The sequence below is a fragment of the Buceros rhinoceros genome, unplaced genomic scaffold (assembly GCF_000710305.1).
Source record: "Buceros rhinoceros silvestris isolate BGI_N320 unplaced genomic scaffold, ASM71030v1 scaffold885, whole genome shotgun sequence".
NCBI classification, from domain to species: domain Eukaryota; kingdom Metazoa; phylum Chordata; class Aves; order Bucerotiformes; family Bucerotidae; genus Buceros; species Buceros rhinoceros.
Window position 1 is genome coordinate 38,648 of NW_010414348.1, and position 21,782 is coordinate 60,429.

The following is a 21,782-nucleotide window of genomic DNA, read 5'->3' on the forward strand; positions in this document are numbered from 1 at the left end:
CCTGCTGATCATAAGCAGGCCCTCCCAGGAGCCTTATTCTCTTCTCACATTGCTTCTTTGCCACTGTCAGCTGATTAATATACCTCTTCACATTGCGAGCCCTCAGTAGGTCAGCTTTCATCGCAGCAGTTTCTTTTCCTTTTGAATCTGAGAATAAAGCAAATCAGAGACAGTCTTTTACAACACGAAAACATCATCATACCATTGCCTCTGTAACCTGCCTGATCAAGGCATTTATCAGTCAGGAATCAACTATGCATGTGAGCAGAGATACCATAAACTCTGTATTTGAAACAAAATGATGATTTTGAAACGTTCTCCAATGACACCTCAAGGTTTTATACACAACAGCTCAGAAAAAAAAAAATCCTTATTGAACTGTCCAGTGAAATCTGACCCCTCCACCCCTCTTCCTACAGCTTGTTGCAAGACACAGGCCCAAGACGTGTACTATAGGATGTATATTTATCAGATGGTGTGAGGAAGTTACCTACAGCCATGGCATACAATAACACACGGAGCTAATGGCTTATGTGCCTTACTGAACGTATCATTGACTGCCTAGAGCTGTGAGGGACTGGACTCAATCCCCTCCAGCACAGCATGATGTGCTCCCACACATTTCATTTGCAAATCTGAATTTCTTGAGCCTGATGTGACCAGCACATCATACAGTACGTCCTCTAGACAACAACCAAAGCTCACTCAAAATGGCCAGATGACTAAGAAAAAAAACTCTTATGTCACATCAACAGTACTATTAAATAGTGAAGTAACACAAAGATGACAGTCAGTTGAATAAGACTTAGTAATACAAGGTGTAATATTTGTGTATTCTACATTCTGGCCTCTTCGGCTAATTACCAGGACCTAAAAAAAGGAGCAGCAGATAAAGCAGATTAAAAATCCCTACTGTGCTGAAATCATTCCTGGTTTATATCTGCAGGATGCAACTGATTCACATTTATACACTGGTTTTATTTTCCTTTTGTTCAATAACACTGCCTTTGCAGGCTGCAGATAAAGCTTGGTAGCAAAGTACCTGGCTTGTACTTGGCTCTAGATTAATTGATTGCTCAGGGATAGAGATCTATTCTATCATGTTTTCAAAATATCAAATGCTAGTAAAATGATGTAGATGAAAACAGCATTCCATTTTCAAAACAGTTGCTGGAAAGAACGAACCAGACAGCTAGGTTCATGAATGCATGCACAGAAAAAAAGGAAATCTCTTAGGAATCATTTAAAACGAGCATTTTAAACACATTTCTAATACACTACAGTGCCTTCTCCTTTTAGGTCTGTTTTAATCCTTTATTTCCCCTCCAAAGCTACATGTAACTACTGCATGTGACCCTAAGTTTGTTACTTGTGTACTGAAGGACAACTCAAGGTACACGGAGCCCCCACCGAAGTTCTACATTCAATGTGAATACAAATATTCTCCCAGTATCTTGTCCCATATTTTTAATCTCACTCTATTTGCTGCATGCATTTACATATGTTGGTAGGGAGCCTTCCCAATTCAAAGACTATTAGTATTTTAATGGATAAGTATTAGTATTTAATGGATGATCTGAGCTGCCATGTAATAGTGAACTACAGAGATCATACTCGCCGAAGCAAATGAGTTTACCATGAAAAAAAAAAGCCATCTGTTTTCCTGGTATGTTACCGCCACAGGGAAGTCAACAGAATATTTAATTTAGTGTTTCAGTTCCCTGACCAGAGGTACTGGTATTAATGAAAACAAAAGAAAGGAGAACAACAAAAGGCAGGAAAACACCTTAAGGACAAAATAGTGCTCTCCTTCAATTTAAAACATTTACAGCTAATACAAATACATGGATGGTAGTTTAAAGTGAAGATTAAAATCCAACATTCCCCCTCCTGCACTTGACTCCAAGATGATTTTTAAAAGTTCTCAATTCTCTCAATAGTTTAAATTCTTTGTACTCAAAACGCATACTTGAAACACCACACTTTGAAAACCCACAAAGAGCACAATGCAATGATCATTCAGCCTTCTTAAAACAAAAGTACCTTCCCTCATGAAAACAAGGCATCCTTGGAGGGTTTTCAAAGTAAGCATGTCTACTTTACCTGAAGTCTTACCATCCTGTGATTGCAGCAGGCCTCCCCCAGAAGGGACTAATGATCCCCGCATCTCACCTGTTTCTGGTGATTAAGTACTTTACTAGCAAAAATCCTTCAAAAACATTTGCCTCACTCAGCTCTTCATATCCGAAAGAAGCCACTTTGTGTAAGAAACACTTGGGGCAGAGTGATGAAGATCCTACTGCCAGCCTGTTCTTGTTCCATGGATAAACAGGACTAGTCGCTGTGAAAGCCTGGCAGCGACAGCCCTTTACAAATAAACAAGAGGCTGATGAAGAGCAGCCCAGCATGGAGTGTGGCTGATGTGCTGAGCATAGGAGAGACCGCACAGAAGCAGTCTCCGGTGGACAAACACCGAACATGACTTCCCTCTTCCCAAGTATGGAAGACAAGCTAGCAGAAATGTCAAGTGGAAAAGATTAGGTGTATTGCTGGTTTTCTCCTGACACTAATTCACTTTTGAGATTTCAGAATTCTCCAGCAGTTTAGAATTCTTAACTGCTGTTTTTTCATATTAAGCCCAATAAAAAAAAAAAAAAAAATCTATTTTAAGCTATAAAGACAACTTCTCTTTTTTAATATATTCTTGCTGGGTCCCACCACCGTCAAAGTGCTGAGATATCATTAAAAGCCTTTTTTGCCATTTCTGAATATTAGTAAAGATGATGTTCACTACATTCAGGTATCACTGCATAAACCAAATAAACCCAGAAAGTTACAAAAGAAAAGGCTTGCATTTACTCACATACCTTTCAGCAAGCTCAAATAAATGGAAAAGGCATAGATACACGCAACTAAGACACTTTCATCACTATGCAAGGAGAGAAAATGCATCTTTTGGATAATTTATTTTTTTACTAGTAACAGCTTTGCAGTTTGACAGTTGGGGATTTTTAAATTATAATTATTACTAAAAACAAACAAAATCACTCCTCATCAGCAAGACGCTTTTCTGGCCCTCTCCACATGAGCTGCATACATGTTTACCAGAAACAGCTGAAGAGAGCCTCCATCCCCAAAGGAGCACAGGGTCTTTTAGTACCTTCCTCCAAAATTTTTCTCCTCATCAGGGGAAATTTTGGCAAGACATGCACTGCCATGGAGGATCTCTAAAACCCCAGAGGCATAGTGTGCACTCCTCCCAAAGCGATCCAAATACAAATAGTACCAAAACCAGAATTTCAAACTCTGCTTGTCAATCCAACAGCTGTGTATAATTCAATTTGCACTGAACAATATTAAAATGCAAAACAGTCGAAACGAGCTCAAATTTACCAAGCAAAAGCTAAGCTATCTGTGCAAATCTTTTTTACTTCATGCTTTTTTTGCACAGCTACAGTGATTTCTGACAAAGCTTCCAGATTTTCTTCTGAATCACTCAACTATCTTGATTTGAACTAGGCCAGGTGCAGATCCTAGAACCCACCATCTCTGAAAATGGATTCCTCAGACCAAATTTTCCTTCATCTTCCTTTTTTAGGTAGCTCTGCTACTTGGTCAGGTTTATATGTGCTAAATACATTACACTGCAGTACCTATTCAAAGCTTTCATTTTTTCAGTCAGAATGCTGGGCCTTGCAAATGACAGTCAGGCGAACAAATGCCATGCAAAATTTATTACCATAAACCACAGCAAAGGATACAACAAAAATAAAGCAAATGGAGACCTCAGTAAAGCCTGTTTAAAACACAAACTAAACTGTATGGTAGCACTGTATGAACTGTCCCCTCTCTTGATGGTTAGTAGCAGCATGAAACAGAGATCTCAAATTTTAACTGCAAAGTTATATATGGCAAAAACATGATTAAAGCTCAAAGTTCTTGTTCCTTTACAGCTCCAAGAACTGCGCATGCCTGACTCCTGGCCGTGCGTACAACAGCATTGACTCATCTCACTGGTCTCTGAATGAGCTACACACATGCATTTCTGCAAGTCTTTTTGCAAGAGCCAGGTTAAGCACACGCAGTACCTACTTAATGCAAACACTGATTCACCATCTTCATATAAACAGTAACTGTAACCTTCTACATATAATTTACCAATCATTACAGACCTCTTCGAACTCTCAAATTTGGAATCACACATTTTCAAAGCCTACCTAGGCCTGGAAAGGTATTTGTTCAATTCTGCAAGAGCAAACCAGACTTTGAGAAGAACAGTACACACGGTTCTACTGCCCACGGCACAAGGAAAGGGGAAAAGCAGCTCTAATGTGGTCAGATGAGAGAATGAGTAGAAATGCTAAATGCCAAACACTTCAGGCAACAGATCTAAGGGAAGGAACTTAAAAGGGAGATCATGGAATATTTAGTCGTTGATCATTAGCACTATGCAGTGCAACACAGCCTCCCACATCACAGCCAGAGCTGGGCAAAACAAAGCAAAGTGGCAGTAAGGTAAATTTGAGCATGGGAATAAATCTGTACGATACAATAAAATAACATCCACCACAATGTAGGTCCCTGCATTCCCTTTGGTCACGATGGGCATCTCTCCAAACCAACTGTGTACAAGATGCCTTACCACCACGAGCGCACACAACTGAAAAATCAGAAACCAGAACAAACAAGTCTACCATGATCAGAGTCATTGTAACCTTTACCTTCATCCCAAGGATTCACTCCACACATACTGCTTGAACACAATGTGGAAGCACAGTATTAGCCTTGCCAAAAAGCTAGACAAAAATAACTGCATGTGAGTGTTTATCCCTGTGTGGAGGATGGGGGTGGGGGGGAAGAATCGTAATAAGGTTTTGTCATAATTAAGTTAGACGGCATCTGTAACGTGCTGGACTGCAGAAGTATCCATTTTACTTCACTCTGTCATCTTAACAAAACCCACACATCACAACCCACATGCCCAAGCTAGCTTGGTCCCCCGGTTTCTAGAAGAAAAGTCCCTTTTTTACAGTGAAACATTCAGAACCTCAGTACCTAAGGAAACCTGCCCACAGACAGTTCTGTTTCTGTACCAGTTGTCAGCTCCACTAAGAAAAGCAAGTATCTAGACACACAGTGGGAACACTCTTTGGGAACGCTCAGCAGGAGAAATCTTCTGCTGCAACACAGCAGATCTCTCCATGCAAAAATGGCTGCTTATTTGATCTGTTTCACAGCCCCTGCTTGAAAAGAAGCAGTTCTCTCAACAGGGATGCCCTGGGGTTGATTACAATGTGGTGTCTGAAAAACGGTCCCATCCGGTCACCCAAAGGTAGTTTCTGGCCGCACTTTGAAGTCGCGTATAAGGTGGAGGGCACAGAAAATCAGAATGCAAATTAAGCAAATCACTTGACAGTGTTGGAGGGGAAAAAAAAAAAAGCCTTGAGAGATTTGCTCTGGTTTGTCCTAAGACAGGGTATATGCCTTCATGTTTTGTTTCTGCTTTAAACAGCAACTGGTAAAAAAGGATCCTTGCTAAAATTCTGGTAGTATCCTGCAATACAATATCACTAAGACAAGAAACAAAAATTTGTCCATTAAAATTAGAACTAGTGTATGTAAAGAACTAGTTTCTTATTCACATTACTGCAAGTAACAAGTTATTTACACAACTTTTGTTGCTATTTCATTATTAAGCATTCATTATTAATTAAGATCTACTCTTGCTTCTAGAAACTCAGGTTCTCACTTGTGCTACAATGCCCGATCTGTCCTATTACAAACTGCTTCACTAGATCAAAATGCAGTAAATATTTTCAGATAGTTATTTAACGAGTAAAAAAACCCAAAACAAAACAAAACCACCAAAATAAACCAAGACTCCTCTTACAGTCACTGATGAAGTGACCCTGACTATTTTGGAAGACGACGCACACGAGGACATAGTTTGGAGAAATAACACACATACATGCACAGATCAGATTCAGGGTTTTTGTGCAAGTGGAAACAAAGCAAGTAGAGAACGCCAGCACATAAGATAACAGCTTCTATTTACAGGGCCTGCACCGCTACAAATAAATCATCAACACCTCTGAAAACAGTAACGCTGCATTAGGTTTCTAATCCATCTTTAGTAATGACCAAAAGCAGTTCTCGCCACAGAAGTTGTATCATCCACCCACAACAGGCATCATACTACAAACCTCTCAAATTAATTTGTTTCAGCCTTTTAAGGTATTTGACTCTCTCAGGGAGTCAAATGCGAAACCTAATGCTTAACATGAATCAGATGCTTTTGTATGTTTTTGTTTGCTCTCCTAGCTCACAGGCAAGAAGATTAAAGTGATTGGAATCTGAAAAGAAAAAAAGACCCCATAACATACCATGTTTTACTACACAGAGTTTAATACAACAATGTTCAGAAGTACTTTAAAGTATTTTCTGCTTTTATTAGAGGGCCCTAACAGCTGAATATTTTGCCAATAGGTGGCACCAACACTAGTTAAATCAAGCATAAAGAGCCCTGCCTGTCCTTGCTGAGGGACAAGCCTTCCCTTCCAATTCCTCTGGCACCAACATTAAATGTATACTTCAGTATCACTAGATAAAGTAGTAAAAGAAGTCAGGCAACTGTAGCTCATATAAGTCATCAGTCTGAAACCTGGTACTCATCCTTTGATAAGAAGGACCTTATCTTTTTATGAATGAAATATTTTTGGTGAGTTTTAGACACTTATGTCTCCTCAATCAATAGTAAAGGTACACAATCCTGCTCAGGCATATTTATCACTAGTCATGTATTTGCACAAGGTTTTCTTCTTTAGATAGCAGTTAAGTCCTCACTGCTACAGAGTATTGGCCACTCCTACTGCATTAAGCACTCCTCCTGTTTGTTGCTGTACCTTTTTCTATTGAAAACGCTGCCTCAGGAAGCTGCCATGCCTCAAACTGATAAAGGCTGTGACTACAACCATGTGCATTTCATTCTACATTTGCTCTACTCTCATGGTCTGAGATGGATGTCAGACTCAACAGTCTGCTGGCCAGCCAAAGTTCAGCTGCTCTAGCTAGCTGAACAACCAGGCACTAAAGAAGCAGTTACATTTTCAGCACCCAGCTTTGCCATACAAAAAAGGAAACAGCTACTATTATGCCTGTCTCTCACCAGGCTGGAATCAAAGCTAAGAGATGCTCATGACACAAAAGGCAAGAGCTCGTTTACGAGCAAGAAAAGGGAGACTGTCATATACATCGAACACCCATGCTGACACACATTATTACGTATATACAGCAGGGACCAGGGCAACAGATTAAAAAGAGAAAGATAGACTGAGATTGTGCAAACACACTTCCATTTTGCATAAAGCTTACATTTAGTCATTCCCATGAAGTCCAGCTGTTGCCGGGTAGCAGTGGGCTGTGGCATCCAGAAACAGAAATATCAAGCGGGTAAGTAATACGGTGGTCTGTTCTACAAGAGTTCAACAGTCTTTCTATCAGCAACAAGCTGTGCTAGGCTTGGTTTCATTTTAAGGAAGGTAGCACAGCTTTTTTATTTAAACTTTTGTTCCTAAAATTCAGGAACATGTTAGAGTCATTTACCACATCAGAAAAAACGTCTGCACCTACTTCAGGAGGAAAAACACACAAAAAAGGTTTCAGCATACTGTTCCACATGTGTCAAGCACAAAGTCACCTTTTTTTCAGCCACAAAGTGAATAACCATTGGCTATTTAATAAATAAAAGGTTTAGCCACAATAGCCCCACTGGCTAATCTAGCCAGCAGTAGTAATCAACTCTTAAATGATATACAAGGCTGCCACAGGACTAAACTAATTCTAAGAGTCAGTATCTTAACAGAAAACTTCAGTGCACCAGCTAGTGGAATTTCTGTTGGATTTTTAAAAATATAGGTAAAAGTCAAGAGTCCATAAAAATGCAACCATCGTCACTATGGAGTAAGTGGAATCACCTCTAATTTGGCAGCATAAATAGCAATGATCTTTTCTCTATTCTGCAGTACCAGGCACTTGGAGCTTCAGAAAAACATCTTCTGTTCAGTTTTTAGAACAGTGGGTAGTTAACTGAATAAACTCAAATGAGACAGAGGAGAGTGAGACAGTAATTGATTGTCGGAACCTAAACTCTATAAAAATATTCCCCAGATCAATTCTTGCCACAACAAAGAACAACGGCAGCACAAATGGGAGTACAAGCTTAGTAAGATTGATTTTTCATAATGTACTCAGAGCTAACTTCCCTGTCCTCATTTTATTACTTTATGAAACAGAGTTTCTATTAAATTAACTTTCATCTGAGAAATATTAATATCTTTGTGCAACACACACTTAAGAAAAAAATAGTGCCTACTTTCCCTTTTGTCTTGGTTTGACACAAGCAATTTCTCTTACAGCAATGCACATCTAGCTCTATTTTAGAATGTAAACAAAAAGCATATCAGTGTTGACAGGCTTTCACTTTCAGAAATTTGAGCACAGACCCCAAACTCTTCAGACTCTTCTCAAAGATATTTCTCTCCCCCCCTTATGGAGTGTTTATTTTCTGTTTCTGCATTCTTCAGTACACTCAAATCACTTTTAAAAGCTTTCCTCCATGATACAAGAAGCTAGAAAAGAATTTTCTTTTTTCTTAGCCTGACAGAGATTACGCAAGAACCTAAAACCAAGATCTTTCAGATGCTTGTTAACAAACAAATTCATTTATATTGTCCATTAACTTTATATTATGCTTTGATTTACTTTAAGCATATCTGCCCAATAAAAAATTTGGTCTGTAATTCTGCCATCAATACAACCTCCTGAAGATGTATCACAGTTTTGGTACATTTTGAGAACCATAAAAAGCAGTATATATAATAGATGTAAGTATAAATGTAAGATGCGTGTGCATTTTAGAAGGAAGACACTACCGTGACACTGCAGGATTTTAGAGTGCACTGTATTGCCATTCAAAAACATAATACAAAGAAATAAAATGAAGTCTGACTGACAATTATGCTGTATCACTCCTTCTTCACTGTTTTGAAAGGAGGACAGATACTTTGAAGAATGGATTACATGAAAAAGGCGGAGGAAGCAAGACTCTTACAAATCTGTAATGACAAAAATCCTAGTTGCAGCAAGGTCTGAAAACAAACGCATCATAGATATGACCTTTTCTCATGATCCATCAGCTTCAATGAAGATGGGGTAGGAGGGATAATCACACCATGGGAGTTTCTGGAAGAATCAGACAAGTGAAATAGAACTGCAGTACTAAAGGCAAAGCATTCCTAAAATCTGTCTAAAAATCCCACACACATCGATTGCATATGCATATGCATGTGGGGAGTTCAAACAGCTTTTCAAAATAAAAACAACAGATGTGACTTAACAAAATGGAATCTTACCTTTCTGCCTCTTCACTTGGGGAATATTGCTGATTGTGGTTGCCTGAACTATTTCCACTACAATCTGATACCTAGTTTTAAAACAGTAGGGGATAAGGGTGAAGGAGGAGAGAAGAAAAGAAAACATGGTATTAATTTTCCACAATGTTTTCTTCATACAGCACACTCTAAGAATTAATAAAAACCAAAACACTTCCACCTCCTCCTCATCTGGAAACAGTCATTTTTCAGTATATCTGCAACCTAAGGAGCAGTGTGCATATGGAGTATGGTCGGGAAAAATAGATTATCTTGAAACAAACAGAAAACATCCAGCTAACAATAGTACTGACCCCTTCTCTCAACTGCTGGCACTACACATCCAGTTAATAATATTCAGCGAACACAACGTAAAGTCATGCTCTTAACATTAAATATAAGTTTTCTGTAGGAAACTAGGATGGGAGTTCACTTCAAAAGCAAAGAGCTGTCTGTAAGGTTCTTCTCGCTGCACTCCATACATATATGGAGCATATATACAACTTAGAAGGAAAAGAAGTATTGCACTATAATAAGTATATCACTGAAGCACTACACTTCAGGAATAGTTGAAAGCTGTTTATCACCTAAAACTATACTATATATAACAAAGACAGCTAAAGCAGTTAGTAAATGATTTTAAGTAAAATTGATCTTGTAACTAATAGACACCACGCACTGAGCGAAGAAAATGACTGCCAGTTAGATCTTTCATAGATGTCAAAGCTCTGGTCATAACGAGCACTCAAATTCCTTTCACTGCACTTTGGCAGCTGTTAATACTGGAAATAAAGCAAGTATTCCCGTGAATTTAACTCATTCCTGTAGGAGTTCCCTAACCTCATTAACCAAAGTTAATTTCTAGAAGAAGGCTGAAGCCTCCTGAAAAGGATGTTATTTCCATCACCACCTACTCTCTGTTTAAGAAAGCGTCTATGATCCTTAAAATATATTCTACTTCTTCCATACATGTTTCACCAGCGTTATTCTATCCTACTCCCCCATCCCGTTCATCTTGCCTCCTATAACTCTCTTAGGATATTGATTGTCTCTGCCTCTGTACGGACTATACTCGCAGTATACACTCACTTAAAACTAAACTTCCAGTTTCTTTTCCTTTTTTTTTATCCTGCAGTAATCTTATTCTACCCAACTCATTCAATTACCAAACTGAAACCTGAGAACCTGTTTGCAAAGCTTTAATTTTTCTAATGCTGTTTGCCACTTTTGCCATTACTTGCCTTGGTTGTTTTCATCCACCACCACAGTTCTTGCCCAGTACTTCTGAGGAAAGACAGCCCCACAGTGGGGGTGGTATCTTGATGCATAGAATTCCCACAGTTAGTTCCCTGCTAGGCACAGACTTCCCAAATGATTCTGGGCAGCTCACTTGGACTTTTGGTGCCTTGGTTATGCCATTTGTAAATGTGTTATAAACAATACTCATTCACTACAATACTCAATACTCATTCACTACAATACTCAATACTCATTCACTACAATACTCAATACTCATTCACTACCCTGGCTACGCTACCAGACCATGACCCTTTCTCCCCAAAAGTCTGTTCCAAGTATTCTAACTGCTACGTATTCTGTGATACTGGTGAGTGAACTCCCTTATAAGTTTTAAATGTGATGTATTAATTTTATTTTCAAGAAGTGAACTGTACTAAACACGGGCTCACATCCACAATACTTCTACCTTCTTACTCTTACCTCTTCCCTATTCCTTGTTACATTCACTCCTTTCCCTCATTTAAGTAAAAGATGACATGGAGTCAGCAATAATGGTCTTTCTTCCATGAATTGTGTAGAGACCTTTTGCTGCTATACTAATAAATAACAGAATAAATATAATGCTGATCTTGAAAGCAAATGAAAATTACCCACGAGTTTACTTCATTATAACTGTTTATTCTCAGCTACATTTTTAGCTCATGTCATTTATCTCTAATCTTCTTTAACAAGGAAAGTAAACTTGTTTCACACCTGACATGAAGTAATTTATCTTTTCTTCCTTATTTTTGGCAGACTTCCAATTTATCTATGCTAACTCAGATCTGAGGGGAAATGAAGGTGAAATTTCACTGTTTCTTCTTGAAAGAAATAGGGACAACATATTTCATGCAAATTTGATAAAACAGGAATAAAATTCTGCCTCCTTTCAAGACGAGTAACAAGGTAAAGATTTTATTATAAAGAGTGACTTCGAAGGATGTTTATAGATAACCATACAATGGGTCTTCGCAGAATGTTTGTAGATAACCGTACAATGGTCCATGGTCCACTCTCTGGAACGAACTTTGTTGGTTTGTGTTCCCCCCACCACCACCACACAAATCCAGATTTTCAGAAAGCAAAAGTATGAAAGGGAAAAAAGCAAAACAAAACCAAAATAGCTCCTTGGAAATCAGCAAACGATTTTTTCATGGAAACAAACATCAAGTCCCCAAATGTCTCTTACAAAAATGAAAGGAGTGTTCCCATGAAGCAATCGAGAGAAGTTCTGCTCAAAGACAAAGTGACCAAATGTGAGAGGCTTACTATAGATATTAATGAACAGCAAATTCAAAAGTATCTCCAAAATTAATACATAGTTCCTGCTTCATTTAATTAAGATTTAAAAATAAAATCCATAAAACAACGGGGAAAACGAATACAATATTCCTTCTTATTGTAATGCTTCTAAGCGAGGAGATAAAAAGGATTTTGAAAATCCTAGTACCATACTAGCCTTTCAGAGAAAGCTATAGGCAAGGCAGACAGCTGGTACACTTGCTTACAAGGAGACCCGACATAAACAGCCTCTCACTCTTTTCTAATGGCCTCAACAAGAAACAACACCCTTCATCCACAGGCTTCCACTGATCCAGCCAGGGATTTTTCCCCTACTTACCCCTACTTATTTGATTATTAACCTTATTAACCTATATTACCTGATTCTAATCACAAGAAAGCCTAGCAAAACTCCATTAATTAAATCAGTCTGGAAAGATGCCTTATGGGACTGCTCTCCTGTAATGTCATGTGCACACATCAGGGAGCACCCAGGGGTCCAAGCTTTCTTTACTTTAGTCCGTCAAGAGTCCGAGGAATAGTTTATCGGTGCCTCATTGACTCTGTCACTGAACAATGTATTTTGTTTATTTTAGTAAATAGATTGTAATTAATCTGCAAAGATAAAGCATGACAAGGATGTTTCAAAAAAAAAAAAAAAAAAAGGTCTTTACCAGCAACTGTAGTGCCTTGCCTCAAAGCTAAATGTACACAGAAAATTGTTACTCCTATCTGTTCTTTACCAAGATGTTACATGGCAAGGTTAGGAGTAAAAGGAAGAGGCTTATAGTTCACAAATGCCATGTGCTGGCTTAAAACAGGCACTGAAAAATTATTTCAAATAAAACCAAGGAAAGGAATTTTTAATAAACAGAATGTTATTACCTAGAATAGCATCTAACTGGGAAACATGTTTTAAGTACAACATGCAGGTAATTTATTTGTTGTAGAAAAGAGAACTGGAAGCATTCTCACCACTCCCATCACTCCAACAGACTCTGTTCCTCAGTGGTAACAGCATAATGGTTTATTTGTTTCCTCCTCTATTGATTTTCATGTATTTCACTGTTGTGATTTACAACCTGATATATCATTTTATTTGTTCATTTATAATAAGGCGCTTTTTTTACTCATCCATACAGGGATCGCTGTTTGGTTTCCTTGACATACTTTGTTGGCAAATGATGTAAGCTTTACAAAATAGACTACACAGCTTTGAGATGACTATAAGTTGGCCTGTCTCTCCCACAGTGCCAGGGAACAAACAGAACAGGAATCTCTCCTCCCACAAGGGAATGCTCTTTAACTACCTTCCAATAGACCGTCTCTATCAGATGAAAGATGAGCACTACCTCCAAAATCAAATACTATTTCTCTTTGAAAAGATGATGTATTTTCTCAGATATTTTCCATTCAAATACTGATCAGCCCAGACCAATCAACATTATGTAGTGTGTAAAGGAACACACCTCAAGACATTGGTAGTTGGACTCCACAGGCTAAAAAGGAAAAACCTAAGAGCAGCCAAAACCACATTATTTCATAAAGCAAATCTGTGATCTGGTATTAGAGAACACAATTTAATCTGACCTATCGGCTAAAAAGAGAGCACACGGAGCATTAATGTGCCTGAACAACAACAACAGACTTGGGTTTCTTTTGAAACAGCAGATCCATTAGTGTGATTATGCTAATAAATATGATGTCTATTAGGTTTTAGACAAGAGTCTAATAGAGACTAATTTCTGCTCTCAGGAAAGGCACTCTGGTCCAGAGTAAAGAGCAAATTTTACAGCAGATGAACAATAAGTAGCCAAGCAACAAAATCATTTCACCATCACCTAAATGTATTTTCCTATCTCAGAAATGCAAGTGGTTTCAGAATCAAAGAGAAGAACAAGAGAACGTAAGATGTTATTTATGCAGCCTACATACTGCATGATGGTAAACCATCATCTGGCCTGATCACGCCAAGTCTAACAGAAAGTCTGGGTCAAAACAGGTGACACAGAGCACCAAGTGGGATCGATGTGCTTGTGCTCTTCCAATGATGCTGCAGCCATTTAGGAAGAAAAAAAGGAAAAAAGGTGACTTGCAGCAGCAATTGAAGAGAGTCAGGAAAGAGGAAAAAATACCAGTTCTGGATGATGGTAACAGATTAGGAGACACACTCTGGAAATGCCTTCAGCAGACCTCCCAAGTTTTGGTGTGCTCAACAAGACCAACTCAAGGACATCTATGGACATCCTACAAGAGTAGTACCTCTGTTCCCTGCTTCCCAGGCACTTGTTCCTTATCCTTTCACTTATATCAGAAATCAGAAGAGAATTAGCTCAGCTATAAAGAAAAGGCAAACAAACATCTTTTACTTGGGCAAGTGGGCTTGAGGTGCAAGCAGCACTTCATGTTATGATGAAAGACAGAGGGATAAAGAGATGAGTATTTTGAGGGAGGGGGAATTAGTATGAAAGGAAGCAGGTGCTATTTGCATTAGAAAATGGGAACATAAACATGTAGGAGCTCAGAGGGGATTTTTTTGGTCTTCAAGGAATTTCTCAGAGTTCATTAACATGTTTAAGAAGGATGCAGCTGGGAAAAACCTCCTTCCAACAGCCCAGGAAAACCTCTGATCCAGTGGTAAAATGTACTGGAATTCAACCCCCTCTTTCCATGTTACAGAATTACAGCAAGCTGCTCTGAATGTCCAGTGTCTATAGGGTCTCACTGGTTCATAGTCACCAAACCACCACAGCCAGCCATACTTCATAAAGAAAATGAAGAGATAACCACACACTAGTGGAAATTCAACATATTATTTTATCTAACTCCACAGAGGCAAGCTGTAAAGAACGGTTTGGTATGCCTTTCAACAGTATAGCCTTCTCCAGTATACTACTAAGCAGAATTTTTTTAATGTTTTGACAATGAACTAAAATGCTGATGATACTAGAGTTTTAACAAATGTTGTGATTTATCTTTACTGTCACTGCCTCATCAAAAGAAATCTAAAATTTAATTTAAAAAGAAATATCACAATTCATCCAAATATTAGTAACCAGTTGGCAAAAGAAGCATGTTTAATTTTGAATGAGCTACAGTGAAATAATAAATACCTCAGCTGTTTCAAGAACTCAACATCGGAGCTGCTGTTAATGAGTTTGATGAACTCCTCATAAGAAGGAGCATATGTGTAGTCTTTCTTCTGATGCTCATTCATTTGTTCCCTGTACTCCAGCTGGCTGAGTAGCATTCGGTTAATATAGTCTGGATCACTCAGCAGTTCCACCACTGGTTTCAGTACTGGAGAGGAAAAATATTTTAAAACAAAACCCTTATGCTGAAGAATAACTGTTGCCCTTCAAAAGAAAACTGCAGATAAAAGGCAAAAATAAATATGCAAGTTGATAAAAATCCCAAACCAATACATTTGAGATAGGATGTACCCTCTTGATAAAACTGCTAGTTTATTCTATTACACAAATTTAATACATTGTACATTGACAAAGCTGAGATCTATTTGGAAAATTCCAAGTGTTTTTGTTCTTTCTACTGCGTGCTTTGAAGGCTAGAACATTACAGCCACTATAAATGAAAATTAAAAGTAAACTGAATCACATAATATCCTGGAGGCTTCTTAATTTCTGAATTTCTGAATTCAGTGACACAAAAAATGACTAGTGTATTTATAATCAAAATGTAGCTTATAAAAAACAAAATAGAAAACCGTCAATAAAAAAACCACACGTTGGACAAATTAAAGCCTAAAAAAATTAAATCTGGTATCATGATTCAGTTATAATCATATCCTTAAATCTATGGATTCTATGTATCCAAACAAAAAATTCAGGGTCAGAATTATTCTTTTAATCACTAAAAAAAATGCCATGGAAGTCTGCAAAAGTGTTCCTTCATGAAAAAAACAGAAGAACGGAATGGACAAATTGTTTTTTATCCTGAAAGGTGCTAAACAGCCTGTCATCAAGTCAAGCAAGTCAAGTGAGTACATGCTTGATTTTGAGAATATATAGTGTCTTCCTGGTTATCAAAGAAATTAAATTTCAGAATTTAAAAGCAGAGCATCGAGATATACATAATTAAGTCTGTAATTACTAATATTGTACAGGTGCAAATGGTTAGTCATCCCTGATCTTTGATTTACCTTTTGTTGCAAGTATTTCTGCAAGGACTATGCGCAAGCTGACAGACTGGACATCCTTTGAGGGTAGGAGACAATACACCAGAACCTGAGAACACTTTTGCAGGAATCTTAATTCTTCATCGGAGCTCCTCAAGCATGGGTGCAACAAAAAAGGTCTCGGTGGATCTTCCTGCCTATGGGGGTGGGGGGAGGAAACAAGAACGGGAAAAAAGAGAGAGAACTTACATATCACTTGTATCATGATTAATCACTAATGGATAAAATAGCCAAAATCCATTATAAGCTAAGTAACTTCGGTAAATTAACTTTAAATCATGTATATTTTAAACATCCCGGTAATTCTTCTTAATGTTAAGATACCTTTCAAAATACCTTTGTCCTGTCAGTATTTTCACCTGCCAAAATAAAAATACAGTATCTTAAAACTGCATCATAAGGAGAACCCAGCAAGTGGGAGGAAAAAAAAGTTTCTTTAAATTAAAAAAAAAAAGTTCTATCATTGAAGTTACAGTGAAATCTTGCCCAGTTTTTCAGAACAATGAAAAAGACAAACTCAAGAAGCAAATACATTATTGCAGAGCAAACTAATTAGAAACCTGAACCTTTAAGCTGAGGATTTGGGATCATACCTAGTTTGAGAAACAAGACTATCTGTTAGACACTGAAATTACCATCTTTCCTTTGTTACTGGCAAGTAAACCTCCCAGTAAATAACTCAGCTGTTTGAAGTGACTTCTCATAAATCAGCAGTTTTCAACTTGCCACCTGCAAGCTACATCAAATTGGTCTGTGCAAGATACCTTGGCATTAACAGCCATCTACACTGTAAGTGGAAACTCCAAAAGATTAAAAAAACCAAACACCCTCAGGTTCAGAAAGAGTGGAATCATGATGGCAAACAAAGAATGGTGAACTAACTCCCAAAGCACAAAGAAACTCAGCCAGGTAACTCTGCTCAGTAGTTCAGCAAGCGACAACCAACAACACTGTTTTCAGAACCAGCATGACATGGGAAAGCATGAAACAGGAAAGCATGGAACTGTAGGGGCTCAGCACATGTGCACAACCCCACCTTTGGGACAATACATCTGTGGGCAGCATTCGCGCTCCAGAGGGAGTGAGAGGCCCCGGACTTCAGTCTCTGCTCAGTCTGATAGGTCTGAATCTGCATCTTCCAAGTCCCATCCAAGCCACCTCTCAGCCAGATCACAGATTTGGTGAGTCACCTCTTAGCCAAATCAAGTACCACCACATGTGCATCTCAGGCATGAAGATATCACAGAACCATTCAGAGAAGACACAAGAGAACTTGCCTCAAGCTGAGTCCTCTCATCAGCAGGCTGAAGTTGGAATATGCTCATGTTACACACTAATAACTCACCATGGATTAAAAAAAAAACCCACAAACCAAAAAAACCACCCCAACTCAAAAACTAGGGAACAAAGTCAGTTTTCCTCCATCATCCTGAACATTTCAGAGTCAGGGTCCATCTTGACTGCCTTTGGGGGAGTCAGATCCTTGCCTTCAGCTAATTTTCGTTCAGCTTCAAAGAGGAGCAGGAGAACACTCTCACCCAGAATTGCTCTCAGCCTACTGGGGAATACATTCATCATCATCCACTTACTAACTGTAGGGGTTATGAAAGCTGGATATTAATGGATGATTTCTTGCTGGTTTTCAATTTCACTTGGTGAAAGAATTAGGCTCCTAACTTAAGATAGTACATCTGGAGTTAGGACAAGTATAGTGTGCTATACTGTATAGTAACATGTTATACTAATATATTCCTTTTTCTGCCATCAAACAGGCAAATAGGTCCTCCCTGCTCCTGGCAATCATGAAGATGCATTTCGGGAAGATGGCAAGACAGAGTCTTTCGGAGCTAACAGTGAAGAGGTGGTTGTGCCTCAGCTGCAGCATGAAGCAGTGGGTGGGTGCTGTGCACCACTGAACGTGCACAACATGCTGCCGGATAAACAAGCCTGTGATAGCACAGGCCATGTTGTTTGCAGACCCCCTTCTTCTGATTACAGCTCCGAAAGAAACGGAGCGAACTTTCCCTGCCCTGATTTTGTGCCCAGTACTGACCAGCTCATCTTCTTGCAGGTGCCACTGGTTTTCTGGACCTCGGTGACAGGTTAGGGCTGGGCCAGCCACTAGACAAATGACAGATGCTATTACACCCACGCAGCACTTTTTCTTTATACAAAAATGGCTGTAGAGGCAGAGAGAAGGTGCCCTAGCAGTTCCTTCATCCCCACATGCCTGATGTGCTCCAGTCACAGAATTACAGTTTAGCAGCAAGGTGCCCATGCCAGTGGTTACAGCAAGACCGACACAGTGTGACCTGGGAGGTGCCATGCCAATTTCAAAAGACACCCAGGACTGGTCTTCACTAGAAGGCTCTAAAGGTGTAACAAAGGCTCAGATCTGTCACATTTCATACCAGTACTTTCTCCCATCATCTATAACATCTGCTTCCTTCCCAGAGCTGGAGGCTGATGTCCTGGTTAGTCAGTTAACTGTTACTCACAGAGCTGCTCCAAGCAGTATGTGAAAAAGTGACCAGATACGGTCAAAACAGAAGTTTTCAGTTACATGCCACTGTATGGCCACTAGTGACAGGCACCATTGTGTAACAACTGATTTTTGTTAGTCTTCGACTGAGCAAATATGTTGGAATAGTAACAATTCTCTAGTAATAGCTCTAATTCTGTTCTATTAATACAAGTCATTTGTCTCAAGATGACTAAAATAGCTTTTTAATTAATTTTCAGAAGAACACGGATGTAAAGATGACATTTGGTTTTGATTTGACTGAAGCCTTTTATTCAATTCCAAATCAAATGTTTTGATTTCAAATGTGGGTCATGGAGGTGGTTTCAATTGTTAAAAGAAAGACAACTTTCAAAACAAGTCCCTTGGAATAGCTTGTATGTAAATACTCTGTTCTTCTGAGGAGCAGTGGTTTATGAAGATGATGTGCAGCCTTCATTATCAACCAGCATGGGTGGTGCAGCTGACTGATCTCAGAAAGCTGTGTATCTTGTTCTGGAAGAATCTTTTCTCTCTGGCAGCTGAATACCTAGCTGTTTTCCTTAACGCATTCCATCTCTCTTGCATACTCCAGACATATCCTACAGCCTTCTCTACACTGCATCAAGCATTCCACATCACATGGTGTACCTAAAGGCATTAATTATTCATCCAAAAGTAGACACATCCCTGGCAGACAAGAAGTCTGGGCCTTTTACATACAGCCACCTCTTTCTGGGGAAGTAAAGTCTTCCCTTTCTGGACAGGTTGGTCCACCCAAAGTGAACCAGTTAGAAACATAGCCAGAAGCTTATGCAAAATGGTGGCAAACAGGATGACTTATATCAGCTGGCTAGCAGCAAACTCACCTCTCCTAACAACTGGTTCTGTCTAACAATGATACAGGGTTAGAACTAAAAGCAAGTGGTGACTGCTTTTTTGCCCGTGTACACACAAACGCCATCCTTTTTTTGACACTTAACTTATTTGAGGGACATCCTGCACAGCAATTAGACCAAGCTATACTTTTGTAACATGCACAAAGCATGAAACAGAGCCATAGTGTACAGAAAATGTCACTAAATTGAGATTAGTCTTCTTTGCCTTCAATACCTCTCTACAAGTCTCCTGAGGAATGCCAGTCTGTTTGAGACTGCAAACACCCTGGAGCATTAACTGCACCTGTACTATCATCCATGCAAGAGAAATCATTTCCCCTAACATTTGTCTCCCTATTGCACAAATTTATTCCCAGTCAACAGCCAGTACATACAGTTTGGCTGAGTTGGACCTATGCCAGAACTTATCTGTCACACAGTTGACAGCAAAAATGGAAAAAGGAACTGAATGAACAAGTAGAAAGGCAAATATTTGATTCTTACCCTTCTAAATTGTCTAATGTGTTCCTGCCTAGAGGAACGCAAGTGGGAAGCAGGGCTGCACACCCTCCAGTTGACAGACCATTTAAGAAGAGTTTCAGATTTTCCTGGAGTTCTCTCTGTTACCTAAGACAATGACTCACTAGAAGAGGGGTTTCTTCTAACTGCTTTCCTAGCTAAACTGAACCTAAAATGTGATCTAAAAGGAAAACCACATAGAACCACACCAGATTTTTATGAAAAGAATAGAAAAACAAAGTCTTCAGGAAATTCAGCTCTTAACAAGCCTTATATATCAGTGCCAAACAGTTGTGTCAATAAATCCTGAAGTTTTCATTGCTGTTTGGGTAAGAGAAAGGGGAGACTGAAAGCAGGAGAAGCTTGAGAGGAGGCTTAACAGGTAAAAAAAATAAATCAACAGGCCAGTGGTAAATCAGACAACACATCCAGGCTTATATCCTCTTTTGCATTTATACAAATAGAAGTGCACTGCTTCATGTAACACTCTAAACTTCTATTTGTACACTCAATATAACACTTCATCAGCTTCCAGGGAAAAAGAATATGCTGTGTGACAAAGAAAGGTCTGCCCAGAAAACAGCGTCCCTTGTAACTCAGGCTTCCCCTTCACTGACACCCATAAAAAAAGCAATAGTGAGCAATCACAGAAGTATTTATTAACACCACTGTACTGGAGCAGGAGCTAAGGTGTCCTGATCAGGCACATTCTTAAGGCTTGATACAAAACTTCTACCTTGAGCTCTGTGGGATTTTCATTAAGAGTAAAGAAAAGTACTGTTCATTTTGCACAGACCAAGATGAAAAGCGAAAATGTAATTGCAATCCGCATATATGCATGCAAAGCAGAGTGCCTCTACATCTCTCCAGTGTCAATAAAGATATTGAGCACTGTTAACTAACTCAAATAGTGACATAAACATTATTTCTCTTCCTATCCAATTTTGAACAGGTGTTATTAGGGCTGTGTGGTTGGATTTTCCAAACAAAAGGTCACTTAGTAGTCACAGAAAACTCTTAACTAAAACTGTGTGCAGGTATTTTTAGAAAGAGCTTTGAAAGCGCAGTCAATTATCCCTAAATTCTGAGGACAATTGTGTGCAGTGAACTAATATAAATGTGGTACTTTTGCAAACAGTTCCAAAACAGGCACTATACGAGCTTTGTAAGCCAGCCTTATTTAATCTGCTTTAGGCAATAGAAAAATAATGGCAAGTGGCAACTTAATTCATTTGTGTCTTCTTGACCAATCAAGACTGAAGTAATAGTGACATATATTGGTGTATCAACATGCAGACGACTTCAGTGATTTATAACAGCAGACAGAACTCATGCTTTACACAGCAAACTTATAAGTCATATCCCTCTTCTCTCCCTGGGGAGATACAAAGCCAGCCTTAACCTTGCATAAGTTTATTTCCTGTAATTTTAACTTCAGGAGATCTTTAAGCCTGCTCTGAATTTTTAACACTATCCAGTGCTATTTCATAGCATCAGAAAACAAAGGAATTTCCTCCAGCTGCCCCCCAAACCAGTGGGATAACAGATAGCAGTCTGTGAATATAAATCCATAAGTAGGGCCTGCCAAAGCGAATTCCTTTGTACTGGGTCTGTTCCAGACAGCATTTTTCTTTGGGACCAAACTGACACCTAAGTGTAACTATCCCCTGCCCTGAGATGCTTGGTGCAATACTGAACACGTA

At 38.9% G+C, this 21,782-nt stretch overlaps 1 protein-coding gene across 2 annotated transcripts in view; it reads right to left on the reverse strand.

Moving 5' to 3' along the window:
- Window positions 1-21,782, reverse strand: part of SNX25 (sorting nexin 25) — a 72,053-nt gene that overhangs the window by 35,041 nt on the left and 15,230 nt on the right. For both annotated transcript variants that reach the window (XM_010137045.1, XM_010137044.1), the window contains exons 3-6: window positions 16,147-16,319; window positions 15,101-15,287; window positions 9,411-9,481; window positions 1-138 (exon numbers count right to left, since the gene is read on the reverse strand). In XM_010137045.1, the coding sequence (XP_010135347.1) occupies window positions 1-138; window positions 9,411-9,481; window positions 15,101-15,287; window positions 16,147-16,319 (569 nt within the window). The remainder of the gene's footprint in view (window positions 139-9,410; window positions 9,482-15,100; window positions 15,288-16,146; window positions 16,320-21,782) is intronic.